We start from the raw sequence: 15,052 nt of genomic DNA, 5'->3' as shown, positions 1-15,052 counted from the left end.
GTTTTGTTTATTTATGTTGTTCTTTGCTGACCGCACCCCCCGACAAAATTCTTCAAGCATTAATCTACGGTCAACTATCTACACCTCAATAAATAAGGACATTTAAATAAGGAAGAGTAATTTCATTCATTAGATTTAATTATATTAATGAAACACATCCAGTAAGAACCTATAACATTAAGAATTCTATAATTTCATTTTTGAGTTCTTTTTATATTTACTTCTAATTAACGGACTATATATTCTTTCCTGAAGTGAGTGTCCGTAATATGAAAGTTAGGAATAACAGTAAAGAATCCATAGTAAAAATAAAATAATTGGATATAGAATAATGATAAAATAATAGGACATACTTTGAACACAGAAGTATTTAGGCCTAAATTTTCATTTATCCAAGAAAATAAAGAATATACCCGGACCACCACCGGCCTGAGAAGTAAGAATGCTGCGCACGCGTGGCCATGGACTCAATTGTTTTCTTGCTATATCTAATAAATATTTTTCTAGTCAAGGACGAGTGTGCTACAAAAAAGAAAAAAACGTAATAATTTCTCATATCACGGGTATCCACCTTTATTGATCAAATGGTTTTTCGGTGTGGTATCATAAATTAGGCCTATCATATTTGATTTTGATGACTTTCATTAATTACGACGGTAATGAGGTCCTCCATGTTTGGCCAAAACAATTTGTTTTTATAATTTTCAAACAGGCACGACTTTTCAATGTTTGTCTAAAATTAATTCTTTCTGTTTATTATTGTCAGTAAATTTCCGGTAATTTATTAATTAATAATTTATTCGATTGATCGGAAATTTTTCTCATGTAAATAATTGACCGTATATTTTCAGTTCTTTGTTTTCAAATTATCAAGTTCTGTCAATATTTATTAAATATTTTATCGATCTTGTGATTATTAAATCCTTTGATAATGATATTTTTTCCCTCTAGGTTGGCTGGTATTTGACCATCATCCATGATATGACTAAGTCTTCAGATAACAGAATCCTTATCATGGTCGGGATAAAGATTCTGTTATCTGAAGACTAGGCAGAGTCGAATATCTAGAGATGATTCATTTTCGGAGATATGATACATTCCATACTCCTGTATTTCTGTTGCAAGCCACAGGATGGTGAAATAAGTTGTCAACAACGTTTTTCATCTTAACTTCAATATACTTGGTATATTCGTAATCTTGGAGACACAACTTCCATCAATGAATTGGACATCTTTCTTGCATATCTTTAGATGTTAGAGGTGTTTATAGCCAGTATGAATAAAGAAATTTATACCGCAGTTAGGGTCTAAAATAGTTAAATATCTAGATTATTGTCATTCTTTTTCGGTGCTGGAATAATTTTGTATTTTTTTCAGTATCAAACATGGATAGCAAAGGAGTAGTTCTTTACCATTCTTCTTTTGGGGTAGTACCGCTCCTATGGCTTAGTCACTAATATCCGTTGTTAAGTAAGAGTCCTTGATATTTGGTACAATACTTATAGGACTGCAACAGACAAGTTTTTTTAGTTGTTCAAACGCCCCTTCATATGACAGACTGGCTTTATCTTCTTTCCTCCTTTCCTCATGTATCTTGCCATGAATGCGGGTATTTTTGCGTAGTTCGGATTCATAATTATTTCTGCAGCGTTATAACCCGTGATAGATCTAAGTTTCATTACTAACCTCTGTCCTGTACAACCACTCTCGAAGTTATGGTCCCTAGAAGGCTTCTGTATCAGCTACCAACCCCCTCCATCCATGACACTTTCGGTCGTCTGACTCTCCTAGTGTGAAGCACCACATTGTTCCAGATCTGTTTCCCCCATACTTGACAAGTAATCTACCCAGCTCAATTTACAAAGCTAAACTGCAATGCATATGTGAGGAATGTCCTTATGAACCACTTATGTAATTGGGAATTGCATCTTGTGATATGCTAAGATGCTTACATACACTCAAATAATATCTGTTTCCTAATGTAATTCTCCACTTAATTTCGGCCAAAGTATCATATGTATAGTCTATCTGTGGTAGATGAATTGTGTAGCATGCAAATATGTGAGTTCAAATAGACCCCTTTCCCTCCTATCAGTCACAGTGATGCTCCTCTTGTCCTTAAAATAATTTGTTATGGTCTATATAATATATAGGGCAATCCATCTTGCTGATTTGAAGGCGTTTTCTAGATTCAGTATGATAATGCCACAATAACACTTCTTCTCAATCTCTTTCCAGTCATAGCCATCCAAACCTTCTCCAATACCAAGATGGTAATGTCTCTTGTAGATTTTAATTTATGAAACCAAAATTGGGTCCTGGAGCGGCCTGCTACACCTTTGACCTCTTGTGTACAGAATCTTCTCCAAACCTTTGCCAACTATATCCAACAAACATAGTGGTAAATAGGCTAAAAGGTCACTTGACTATCTCTTACCCTTCGGAGTAAGACATGACATTTCTGTTTCTAAAGTCAAGAACAGGACCCCTCAAACAAACAGGAACTTAATATTTCTAAGAAAAGATCCAGTTGACTCTCTATTGCTGCCTAAAGTGCAATGTTCAGAACACTGTCCAAGCCCAAGGCTTTTTCTATTTGAATGCCACTGCAGACATTGATGAGCTCCTCAGCCGGTAGAGGGGATGCTTAAAAAGGAGGTAACAGTCCTTCCTGCAATAATTTCTCCTATATTATGAGGGCTGTCCAGAAAGTAATAGACGTTTTAGCCTATCATGGCGATGGGTGAGAGTAGAGTCGCCATCTTGGTGTCCGAACTGTTGGTCAAAAATAGTTTAAGAGAGCACCTTTCAAATGTATATAATAAACTTTGGGTTTTTCAATTTGTGAATATTTTATTTCAAAACATCTGTTACTTTCTGGACAGCCCTCCTAGAAATAGAATGTTAGCTATTCCCAAAAGGCAACAATGTAACACTGCTCATCAGTTTTTTAATAATGGTGTTTAATTCAGATATTCTCCAGGATACGATTTTGGGGGATATTACCCGAATTAATTGGAATTTAATAGTATCACTGGTATGAATGGTGTGAACTGATTTGAAATAAATTAAATATGGTGAAAAGTGGAAATAAAACCTTGAATGATTCATTCATATAATCAATTGATTATAAGTGGGTTTTGGCCAAAAGGGAATACTATGTAGTTTAGTAAGGTTAGTGTTTAAATTAATTTTGACTATTGATTTGAATAAGGTAACATGGAAGAATAAAGCTATTACAATTTTACTTGGTTGCTGAATAAGTGATGGGTTATAAATGTCATGTTGCCAATAGATGGCAGGATCTTGATATCCTATTCAAAATGTTTGAGGAGGGTCTTCCTCAAACACATGGTCTTGTAAGGCCTTCCCTAGGAACCTTTGTTCATATCTTCACATAGCTCCTAGCACTGCCATTTGCTTTGTGTGTATGTTTAATAGTCGAAGATTTATAGGGATATACAAAGAAGCAGAAGAGGAAAGAGGTTCAATGGGTCATCACAGCATAATTCGTATCCACCTTTGAGGTGATAAAAGTGCAGTGCTCAAAACTTAGATTTTTTTTTGTAATGTAGGAATGTCAGATCTGGATCTATTACCCATTGTAAAAGGATGGTTGATCGATAGTATTTGTGACCAGTGGTTTGTCAGCTGTGATAATTTAGGTTTTTTTTTTTTTTTTTTTTTTTTTTGTTTTTTTTTATAAAAAGTGTCTTAAATTTATAATAATAAAGTAATAAATGATAGAAAAATAAATATATTCATAATTCTAAAAGTAATGTAAACATTTATGCAATTACCTAAAGTTTGTTTCAGATTGAAATATTTTAAAAGTAATATTCTTACTAAGAATATTTATTTTTTAACTAATAATTTTATAAATAGTACACTAAAAAAATTTTTTTTGTTATTAAGTAATTTATCTACAATTACGCAGATTTTGGAATTACATTCCTTTTTCTTCATCTTTAACTCTCATATTTTATTTCATTTTTTGTTTTGTTTCAATTTTGGCATGAGCAGTAAACCATCTTACTTCATGAATTCTCAACCATTCAATTATTTTTTTCTTACCAGGATAATTCCAAGAATCTTAGTTAATATCGTCCTCCATATTTTATTATAGCAAAATGCTTAAGAGCCTTCAAGTCATTAAATTCTTCGAAGTAACATGCCCTTTATCTTTGGGATTAGCAATATGAGAACCAAATTGCAAAGCCTTCTTTGGTAGTGAAGCAGCTGATCGCAGACCTAATTTCCATGCTAGGAGCCTTAGAACCAATTTATCACCTATGCCTCTAGCTATCTTTGGATTTAGACAGCACCTAAAAATATGTAACTACAATGACTAATATTATAAAACAAATGTTAAATATGAACTAAGCGTTATCATTATAATTAAATAGGTATAAAAAAAATAATTGTAAATCTATTTCTATATCAGAAAATGTAAGAGTAACTCTGCCAAAGCTGGTCCTAAGCCTGTTTGAGCATTAATGGATGCTCGCGCCACTGCACTGTCTTAGGTCAGTAGTGGCCATGAAACAGTGGAGAGTTGGCCTGAAAACTATAAGTAAGCAATCGCTTCATCAGGATATGGATATGGCAGGCTCATAGCCTGTCTACCCTAGATACAAAAATATGAAAAGTAAGAAAGGAAATAGAGCCAATAGTATATTATGGTGCAAGATCTGGTGTCAAAAAAGGTATTTCACTCTGGGTATATGGAAAGTGAAGGGTGTCAGAGGAAAGGAAATGGGACTGGTTGAAAAATTAAAGAAACCCAAGTTTACATAACAGGCCAAACAAGCAAAAAAGAAAGAAAAAGGAGAGGAACAAATTGGAGAATATGTACCTACTACTGTTCTCAAACATTGATCACCAGGAACATGCAAGGGGTGGTGTGGGGTGTATAGTGCACAAAGACTTGTGTGGAAGCATTCTGAATAAGAGAGCTATAAATGGAAGGATTATGGGTGTGAAACTAAAATTAGAGGGAAAATAATATGCTCTACTCATTATATATTGTCCCAATGACAATACTAGAGTTAGAGAAAAAGAAATTTTATTTGAAGAACTACAAAAGATATTAGATGACAGTAAGAATCTCTATCATTATGGGAGAACTCAATGATAGAGTTGGCAAAGTCAAAAACGGATGGTGTAATTGGTAAACTTGGAGAAAACTTTATTAATGATAATGGAGAAAGGACTTAATTACTTTATAATTGTAACTGTACATAGGAGATAAAATCTTAAAAATAATAAAATCAAAATCACGAAACTGATGGTTGATTAGATAGGTTTCACAGTGGCTATGATGATATTCTCCTATTGGATGATTGATTTGTATATATGATTTCTGATATATTAATCAAATAACAATTGTAATTTTTACTGAACAAATTATTTATATTTCTAAAAAAAAAAACTCATTATTAAGGGGCCCTAGTCTGGTACACAGATGGTTCAGTTAGGGAAGGAAATGAAGGGACAGGTGTATATGGACCAAAATGCATATAAAAGGACACAGCATATAGGCTTACCCAACAGTACATGCCAAAGAAATCATTGCATGTGAAAATCTAAAGCAGAGTTCTAAGGGTAAAACTATCAATATATTTTATAAGATAGTCAATCAGTACTAAAGAACTTACAGTCTTATAAGATAAAATCTTGCTAAGGGCAACAAGCTTTCTCTAATGTGGACATTGGAACATGAGGGAAATGAAATAGCCGATGAACTAACAAGAAAGGACTCATTATTAGGCCCTGAACTATATCTATTAGTACAATACGGAGATTGACTCCAGGGAAACAGAAAAAAAGAAAACGTACTGGACTACTAAACCTGGGATTAAACAATCTAAACTCTTCATAAATGTGTAAAAGGAAAAGGTAAAAGTTTACCTAATCTGGTAAGGAATGAGTTGAGAACAGTAACAGGTCTCGCAGGTCATTATTTGTTAAAATTTTATCTCAAGTAGATGAAGATAGTGGAAGATTCCATGTATCTTCTATGCTTAGAGGGTAAACAATAGGTTGAGGACATTCTATGTCAATGGAAAGCCCTTTGCCTTTTACAGGTTACAATACTTGAATCAGGAAATAATTAATTCTGAAGATATCACTAAAATTACGACCAAATGAGCTTCAATAGAACCAATATCCTAAATTCTATGCGATCTCAAGACAAGTAAGGAATAACTCATCCATAATAAGATCCAAATGGTTCAAGGAGAGGAGATGTTTCCCATCCCTTCAGAGTAATAATAATCCATTATATTTACTTACTTATAAAACATAATTTTTGAAAAAGGTGATTTAATTACCTAAACCAAGTGGGCAATGAATCCACCAAAGCAACAAATTCTTCATCAAGATATGGCATACGAGGTACTCGTCCATGATCAGAGACAACTCTATTATCACGCCCTAAGTTTCTTTCGCCAATATGACGTAGATCATTATACAAATCATGAGTTAAACCTTTCCATCCATTATTTCTGAATGTTGCTCTATGTCTTGAGTATCCTCCAAACATTTCATCAGCTCCCATTCCTAATAATACAACCTAAACAATCATAAAACCACATTATTAGATGAAATTATTATTTATATTTATATATATATATATATATTTAATCAATACAGTAATTAACTTTTATACTATCATAAAAAAGTTACAATGAAAAGTATATTTTACTTAAGCTCTCGTGTAAAAAGTATAGTATTTTATGTCAAATACAATTGCTTGAAAGATGATTAAATTTCTTATAAAATAAAAAAGTTTTAATTGCATCAGTAGTAGCAAAGATAAGGCATAATAGATTCTTTAACTATATTTATTTTTTAAGAATTCTGTGCATGTTCCTATCTTTTGATTAGTTTTTCGAATAATTCGAGAATTATGAATCTTTTAGAACATTCCAAATGTGCTAATCCAAAAAACAATTGAATGATTATGCACAGCTAATGAAAATTTTTTTAAATTATATGAAGCTAACAATTTTTTGACTTTGCAAATAAAATAGCTTGAAAAATCACTCATGTGTAATCACTAAATATTTTTATTTATTCCCCTCAAATAGCTTTGCATACCTTTTGGATGTAAAGTACTTGTTACCAACCACATGTTTAAGCCTTAAACCTAGGTTAGAGGCATTTTGGCTTATTTTCATCTAATTGTACATAATTTGGTTAAAATAAATGTACAAAATTTGTTCAGTAAAAATTAAAATTTTTATTTGAATGATGTATCAAAAATCATATATAAAAATCAATCATAAAAAAGGAAAATATTGTCATAGCCACTATGAAACCTCCTATCTGACCAACAATCGCTACACGATTTTGATTTTATTACAAACAAAATTTCATCTCTTATATGCAGGTACAAATCATTGTAACATCATTTAAATTTAACAAAAAGAATTATCCTATATGTTAGTGTTAATCGCATGCACGATAGTTACCACTAGAAACCACTAATGTGATGCTTCCTAGATAGTCTTTAAAGGAAACAGCCTACAAAGTCAGTCAGGGTGCTTAAATATTTTTTTTTAATTATGAAGAGCTAACATCAATTGTAACTCACTGTGGCCATGTCTGAAAAAAAGATGAGCCAGTGGTTGCAAACATCAGAATGAATTGTACATTATGACTGCTCTTTCCCAGGAAATGCCATCACTATTTGAATTCTTCACTCACACTTCTTCTCTGAAACTAAGGAGAACAAGCAGGCACTTAAAAGAGAGTTTAATTTAAATTTTCACAGTGGACTGAAAAATGACCTTTCTTAAATGTGGTAGTGACATGATAGTTTGATCGAAAATGAAATATAACATAAGCAATCCATAAGAAATTTATTTTATTTTAATTTTTTATTGAATATTTACATATGGAATTTCAAATCATGTTTAGTTTTCGAGTAATAAGCAAACAACTGGAAACATTTTGGTTCTTTTCTATTTTCTCTTAAAGCCACCACCACGCGAAATGGTAAACACGAAATTTGGATTCAGCATTCATAAATAGAATTGTTGAGAAAACTCTTCAATTATTTTTCCTGAAAACTATCTGAACTATTTCATAACACTCATAAAATTTAATCCATGCATATTTTTAAAATAATATCTGCTGTAATTTTATAAGAAATGTTATCACTTTACAACTTAAATTTCGATATTCCAAAGTGTGTTATATTTCCTGATGCATTTGTAAAAAAAACTGAATAATTTAACTCAACAAGAAACTCTTAAACTCAAGATGAAATTTACAATGAATGGAACCCATAAACACGAAACATAAAAATTTAATTCTGAGTATCCTGATACTCTTTAACTCACAGTTTCAGCAAATCTCATTTAATGGTAAGATGAACTAAGTTTGAGTAAGAAATATTATTGGATTTGTTTTGTTTTTGAGTGCATAGATTAGCCCTATTTCTTTCTGAGGACAATTCCTTACAAATCAGCTTTTTGTTTTCTGAGTAAAATCTTGCCTTAGAGAGTTAAGAGATTTCATGGTGGGGATGGCAATATATTTCTGTATTAGAAGGGAGCTATGTAACAATATATAACAACTGAGAGCATAGTTAAGTAATTACCCGAGCTGGGGAAGTATATGGTTGCTCATTCACCAATCCTTTTCCACGAGCAGCAAACCAAACTGCACAACCCAAACTGTCATCTAGTACACTGCTTAATGGATAAATCAGATAAACAATATGGTTATGTCTCTCATGCTTAAGCTCTTCTTGACTTATATTTATCTAAACAACAGGAAAATGATTAAATAAAAAGAATGAGTTAAAGTAGCAGATGAATATATATCAAACTTACTTCTACAAAATTCCAACACCTTTTAGGACACAATAACTTTAATTCTTCCAATGTTCTTTTCCCAGTTTTTCTATCCGGTACATTATCAAACTTCTGCTTAGAGTCACGTGCAAAACTAACATTAAAAAGGTCAATAGGTTCTTCCTCAGGCACAAAATTATCAGTTATAAGAGCCAGAATCGCAGAATCCAAACCACCAGAAAATAGGATTCCAATCTTAGCATGTTTACAATCTACATTTTTCAATAGACAATTCTTGCAGAAATCTGGTTTTGTAATGACTCTCCTCTGTACAGACTTAAATAGCAGATCTTTTAATTTGTTAACAGTGATTAAGTAGTAAGGTATTTCAAGAAAGTGAGGAAAAACAACTTCAGGGCCCTCATCTAAAAAGCAAATTTTTATTAGATAAATAAAAATAACAATATTAAAGTAAAATATATTCAGTATGTTAAGATTTTAAGCCCCAAATATAAATTTTAACATATTAGAAAAAATAGTTCTGAATAATGAAGACAGAAGGAGTAATAATGCTAAAGGTACAAAACAATTTATGCAGTTTTTATTGTTTTGTTATAATGTTGATGTAAGTAATATTTTAGTTAAAAATAGTTAGTAACAGTCTATCTTTCAACTAGTAGAATTTTCTTGGGCAGTAATCAGTAATCATTACACATCAAAAATAATTCACAACTATTTTGTTATTACATTATCTGAGTTGCTTATTTCCAAAACCCACCCAAATACAGTTGAAATCATATGATGTGGATGGATTTTGTAAGAAAATTACTCGGATAAAACAAATATTTAAAATAGATTCTATGAAGTCTAATATAAGCTAAAAGTCTAGTTTAGCTAATAGTCTAATATAAGCTAAAAGTCTAGTATAGCTAATAGTCTAATGTAAGCTACAAGTCAAGTATAGTTAATAGTCTAATCTATATTATAAGTCTAGTATAAGCATTCAACTAAGCTATTAATTTTCAAGAAAGAATAAATAAAACAAAAACCAATATTCATTTTTAGAAATTTATTGTTTTATATGAAGCATTGTGTTAAAGACTAAATTTATACATTCAATGTTCTCAAAAAAACTGTAACTACTTTTCCTTAAATAACAACATGATATGCCCATTCTTGTTTCTGAAAAACTTCAATTTCGATTTTTTGGGTAAATTTGATTAATTTGTAATTGGAAATCACTTGTTGTTGCCCCAAGCGAAAGAAATATTTCGATTAGGTCATTAGTTTAAGTATTTCTATTTAACACTTAAACCAAATTAGGAGTAAAGAAAATCATTAGGTAGTTGACATTATTAGAGATTCGCAAATTTCTAATCTTCATCATCCGTATATTACAGAAGGTATTTCATTTAACCTTACCAAAATTAAGCAATGTAGGCTCATCATCAGAAGGTTTCATTATTGTCCAATGATAATCTGTACATCTTCCAAGAATATTGTGATATAGAAGATCTTTCACCGAAAAAGATACATCTGAAGTAATCTCTTTAGGAATCATGTGGGACCATGGAAACAATTCGATGCCTTAAAGAAAGATACAATTAAAATTAATAATAAGCAGTAAATCGATTAAAAAACAGAAAGTAAGAAAATAAGAATTACTTATATCACATGTCGTCAGCAAAATTTTAAAAAGACCACAACTAGGAACTTCTGTTAAAACATTTAAAGACTTATGTTCTGCAACAGAAGATAAAATAATGGATTTTTGTGAAATAAGCCACAATAAGCTATGTCTTCCCAAAACATCTCTTCCAAACCATAACTCATTTTTCTTGGAATTATAAAATATAAAAGCATAGGGACCAGTAATTTGTTCAAAATAACTGATATTACCATTCACTAAATGGTATAAAACATCTTCTGAATCATTTTCATTTATGCTTCTGGTACAATTCGATGATGCCTATAATAAAAACAGAAACACCCAATTTTTTTAATAAATATAAATCTTATCAAATAAACATAATATAGTACATAAAAAAACTGTTCATAGATTGATAATCTTAGCATGTAAAATTCAGAGAAAAGAGCAATTAAAATTATAAAGTTACAGAGTATAGTTAATATGGGTTAACTATAACCCATGAAAGATTTTAGGTTTAAAAACAAAATAAAATTAACTACAAATAAAACTTACATATGAATGTCTTTTATAACAAAAATTATATAAATTTTTCGACACCTATTTTTAATAAATTTTACTAAATAAACTGGATTTTCTTAACAATCTTACAAGAATAACTGAAAGTTAATGAATTACATGGAGGTCTGAGTATTTATCACCATTCCAAAGAAGGATAGATCCATTTGAATGTGCTAAAGGTTGACTCTTAATATTTAAGCCTTGGGTCCATAGAGTACTACCAGCAAAGGATGCTTTCCAATCACCATCAAGTGAAATTTCAGTAACATTAAAAGCATCTGGTCCCCTGTTCTTCAGCAACTCATGGTTACATGTGGTCTAAATCAGTATAATAAAAAAAAAATAATTAAGAAGCTGATTCTAAAAGTAATACATAAAAATTTTAACATCCACTAAAATATAAAAATTGGGAAACTATTAAGCATTTTATAGGTCATTCTCCAATTTAGGTGCATTTCAGTTACAAGGCTTTTTAAGAACGCTCTGTCGCTAAAGATGAATGATTTTATTTCTCTGTTAATATCCTTACTGAGAATAACATTTCCTTCTTAATTTGAGGTTCTAATTATTAACTGTTTTCCAGTTATAAAATATTTGATGCTTATTTCGTAATTTTCTAGCTCTACCACAAAGTTAAAGCTGAGACTTTACAAGTCAGTAGTATCAGTTTCTTTATAAGTAAACCTAAAAAAAATGGCAGCAATATTTTCAGCATTATCTTAAATTTTGGAACCAATACACCCTCACAACGGAAAATGTCGGTTTAAAAAGGGGTCAGGACACACTAGATGGAAGCAGAAAATACATGGTCTCCTTCTTTGACCTCTTTACATGGTTCCAGAAAGGAAAGAGAATAAGAAACGTGTGAGTATTTTTATAGGTGATCACTCTCTAGTCTATAGCAAAATCAATACCGATAAGACTTAAATTTTGTAAATCACGTAGTTCCATAATATTTCAGAACCTCTGAAATTTCTGAGTGTAAAGATGAAAAGCAGTTGATTTGTCTCTCCTTAACTTCAATGAAAATTCTTAGGGAGTGGTAGGGAATGGTCAAGATGGCAATCGAGAGGTAAATATTTTATCTTATTTCAATATTCACAATTAGGATCCCCTAACTTTGACAAGAGGAAATCTCAAATGGTAGTGTAGGACACTGATATTTATGAAATTAATAAACAATGCATTATTAATCTTCTTTTATGTCCTACATTTTTTTATAAAAAAAGAGAGAGAAGAATGGTATTTTCATTTTCAATCCAAAATGAAGTGAAAGAGCAGCTGGTGTAACTAGTCTCTACTAGCCTAATTTGATATTGTTTTTATTTTATTTTTCTTGAAGTTATGTTAGTGTTTTCCCAATATAAAAAATAGTATTAAAAGCTTCTGTCCTTTCCTTTATATTCTGATTAAACATATACCTTTGTTCATATAAGATGTTCAAAAAAACATATAGATATTATGTTCTATGTTGGGTTTTATTATCATATAAGATATACTAATTTTGAAAAAGTAACAATGGTTCAAATATTTCAAGCAGGATAAATTTTCTGTTAGAATATCAAGCTGTTTTATGTTTAGAATTGTTTATACAATTAAGTTAAATAAATAAATATTTTATATTAGAATTAATACAGTAATTAGGCGCTATATTCTGTTTTATCATTCCTTAGAAGTGGATGTTACATCCTAGAATAAGACTTTTATTAAAAATTGATATTTAAAAACTATAATACTAAGTGTGTCTGCTTCAGCATATTATCAAGAAACATTACCTGAGGGCAAAAAAAAAATGGAATCAATCAACTTTAATTTCCAAAACATTTTTATAGCTTATGCTTTCAAAATGTAATATATTGCCATTATACAATGATAAGGATTAAATAATTGATATATTGCTCTTTAATAAATCATATATATTTCTATCATAGCTAAATAACACCAAAGTAGGAGAATGACCCTTATACTAATGAAAAATCAAAATCAAATACAATTAAATGAACTTTTGAAAGAAATAATTTTAATTTATTTCTGAAATAAAAACAATTCAATATTTTTTTAAATAAATTATTTGAACTCTAGTTAGATGAAAAATTCTCAACAAGAACCTAAAATTATTTGCCATTTATTAATTTCTGCTAGAACTTCAAAATCGGAATGAAAACTAAGTCTCTGCACCCATTTATTTTTGTTTGAAGTAAAAGAATTAAATTTTTAATTATATCCTTAGCATGATAGTTGGGTCTGAGGAACCAATAGTGAAATTTATTTGTCTTACATTTTAAAAGTAACTATTTTTTTCTTAGGTTGTATTATCCATTTTCTTGTAAATGCATTATAATGAACGCATGATTTGACATAAAAAGAAGACAAATAATTGTAACTGGTTCAGATAGATCCATCTGTTATATTTATGGTTGAAAATAAAAGCAATTTCCATCGACTAATTGAGCTTCCTTTATTTTTGATCCACTTCCCTTGGATCTTTCTGAAAAGTTTTCATACATTTTTTCGAAACATCAGGGCTTAGCATGAAATAGTCAATAAATAGGACATATTTCAAGGGTTATTTCTTTTTTTATTGCTTCAAACATTTTTTAATTAATGCCCTAACCATCCCAAATATACTCCGTTCTGTGCCTTTTCTTAACTCTTAAGAGTCAAAAAATATTACATGATCCTAAAAGGATAGAAACTGATAAACAAATTCTTTGGTATTTTGAATAACATGTTCTTTACTCTATGGTTTGCTTCCAAAAAGCTTCCTTCGAGAGGTATGTCCATCGATAACCTCTTATTTTTAAGTCGTTACAGAAGTAACTATAATGTTATTATCTTTAAAAAAAAAAATATCTCCTTGTTTAGAGGTACTTGAGAGGAGGACGTTCTTGTTTGATAGCTGCAACTATAGTTTGCTAGTTATTCATTTCAACTTAAAGGGCCTGCCAGAACTAGTTCTTGAAGATGCTAATACCCTAATTTTTTTTTAATATTCACCACACAGGAATATACCCCCAACTAATAAAGTTTCAATTTCTTTCTATAAGGAATATAAGGTTTCATTAAATTTGCAACGCTTACAAATTTCATGTATAACTACCATTTTCTTTGGTTTAAAAAATTCTAATATTAAAAAAACTAAATTCAACTTAAGTGTGCAAGGTTTTTCAATCCACATTTTAAAATCAATTGTATACATAGAAAAGCTGCCTTTAATCTTGGTTTCTAATAATTCAACTGTGTGCAGGAACTTTTTTTATTTCTTTAAATTTGCTAGTTATCAACTTATTATCTGAATACAAAAACTAAATCAACATCTAAAATTTAATGATTTATTTATTAGAGTATTTTTAGAGTGTATATAATTTTTTTATCATGTAAACTAGCTTTTTTAAGGGTTTAAATCAAATGTATAGATCATAGAAAGACTTTTTTACTAAAGCCTAAGTAATGTAAATAATTTAAAACCTGAATATTATCACGAGATATGTTGCAAAATATACCACACATTTCAAACTATACTAATTAAAACTAGAACAATAAGTATTATAAGTATTAAAAGAGTATAAGTATACTCTTTTAAAGTAAAAACACATTTAATTTGAATTTAACAAAACCTCCTGTACTTCAGGAATGCATGGTTCAATTAACACAAAGAAGTCGATTTGATGATTTTCCCGATAAAATTACTCCCACACAGCCTAGAAAATAACCACTTTACCCGAAAAATTCCCACCACTATTATCTGTTTTCGGGGAAACAATGACGTTATATTAGGCAACTGTACGATTGTTACAATCAGGATTGTAATGTTGCACGAGCTACGGCGTGATAGTTGATTGTACAAGTTATATCAACTGTCATGTTAACTATCACATGTAGATGCCTTGACAGTGCACTATTGCACAGTTTCAGTTAATGCAGAAATAGTCGCAGCCACTACCATGGTGTAACTATCTGATGGTTGCATTCATGACAGCAGAACTGTCGCATAGGGTCTGGCGTGATAGTTGATTGCACAAGTAATGTCAGTGAACTG

At 30.5% G+C, this 15,052-nt stretch overlaps 1 protein-coding gene across 1 annotated transcript; it reads right to left on the bottom strand.

Annotated features, from left to right (window-relative positions):
* Window positions 1-3,135: 3,135 nt before the first annotated feature.
* On the bottom strand, window positions 3,136-14,817 carry LOC106691108 (asparagine synthetase domain-containing protein 1). The gene is made up of 8 exons (XM_014436771.2): window positions 14,482-14,817; window positions 11,131-11,331; window positions 10,470-10,773; window positions 10,227-10,391; window positions 8,844-9,229; window positions 8,609-8,773; window positions 6,333-6,574; window positions 3,136-4,325 (listed from the first exon to the last, which is right to left on the bottom strand). The coding sequence occupies exons 1-8, from the start codon at window positions 14,521-14,523 to the stop codon at window positions 4,145-4,147; spliced, it is 1,686 nt and encodes a 561-aa protein (XP_014292257.1). The 5' UTR covers window positions 14,524-14,817; the 3' UTR covers window positions 3,136-4,144.
* Window positions 14,818-15,052: the final 235 nt, after the last annotated feature.

The sequence above is a fragment of the Halyomorpha halys genome, unplaced genomic scaffold, assembly GCF_000696795.3.
Source record: "Halyomorpha halys isolate HHAL.00 unplaced genomic scaffold, Hhal_1.1 Scaffold2082.1, whole genome shotgun sequence".
NCBI lineage: Eukaryota > Metazoa > Arthropoda > Insecta > Hemiptera > Pentatomidae > Halyomorpha > Halyomorpha halys.
The sequence above is the reverse complement of the archived record's forward strand: the minus strand, read 5'-3'. Positions and strand labels throughout refer to the sequence as shown.

Bases quoted from the DNA above. Each gene is read 5' to 3' on its own strand.
- LOC106691108 (XM_014436771.2), bottom strand. From the start codon at position 14,523: ATGTGTGGTATATTTTGCAACATATCTCGTGATAATATTCAG. The intron at 11,332-14,481 runs GTTTTAAATTAT...ATACTGATTTAG, and splicing joins TATCTCGTGATAATATTCAG to ACCACATGTAACCATGAGTT. The intron at 10,774-11,130 runs GTAATTCATTAA...TTTTTATTATAG, and splicing joins ATAAATACTCAGACCTCCAT to GCATCATCGAATTGTACCAG.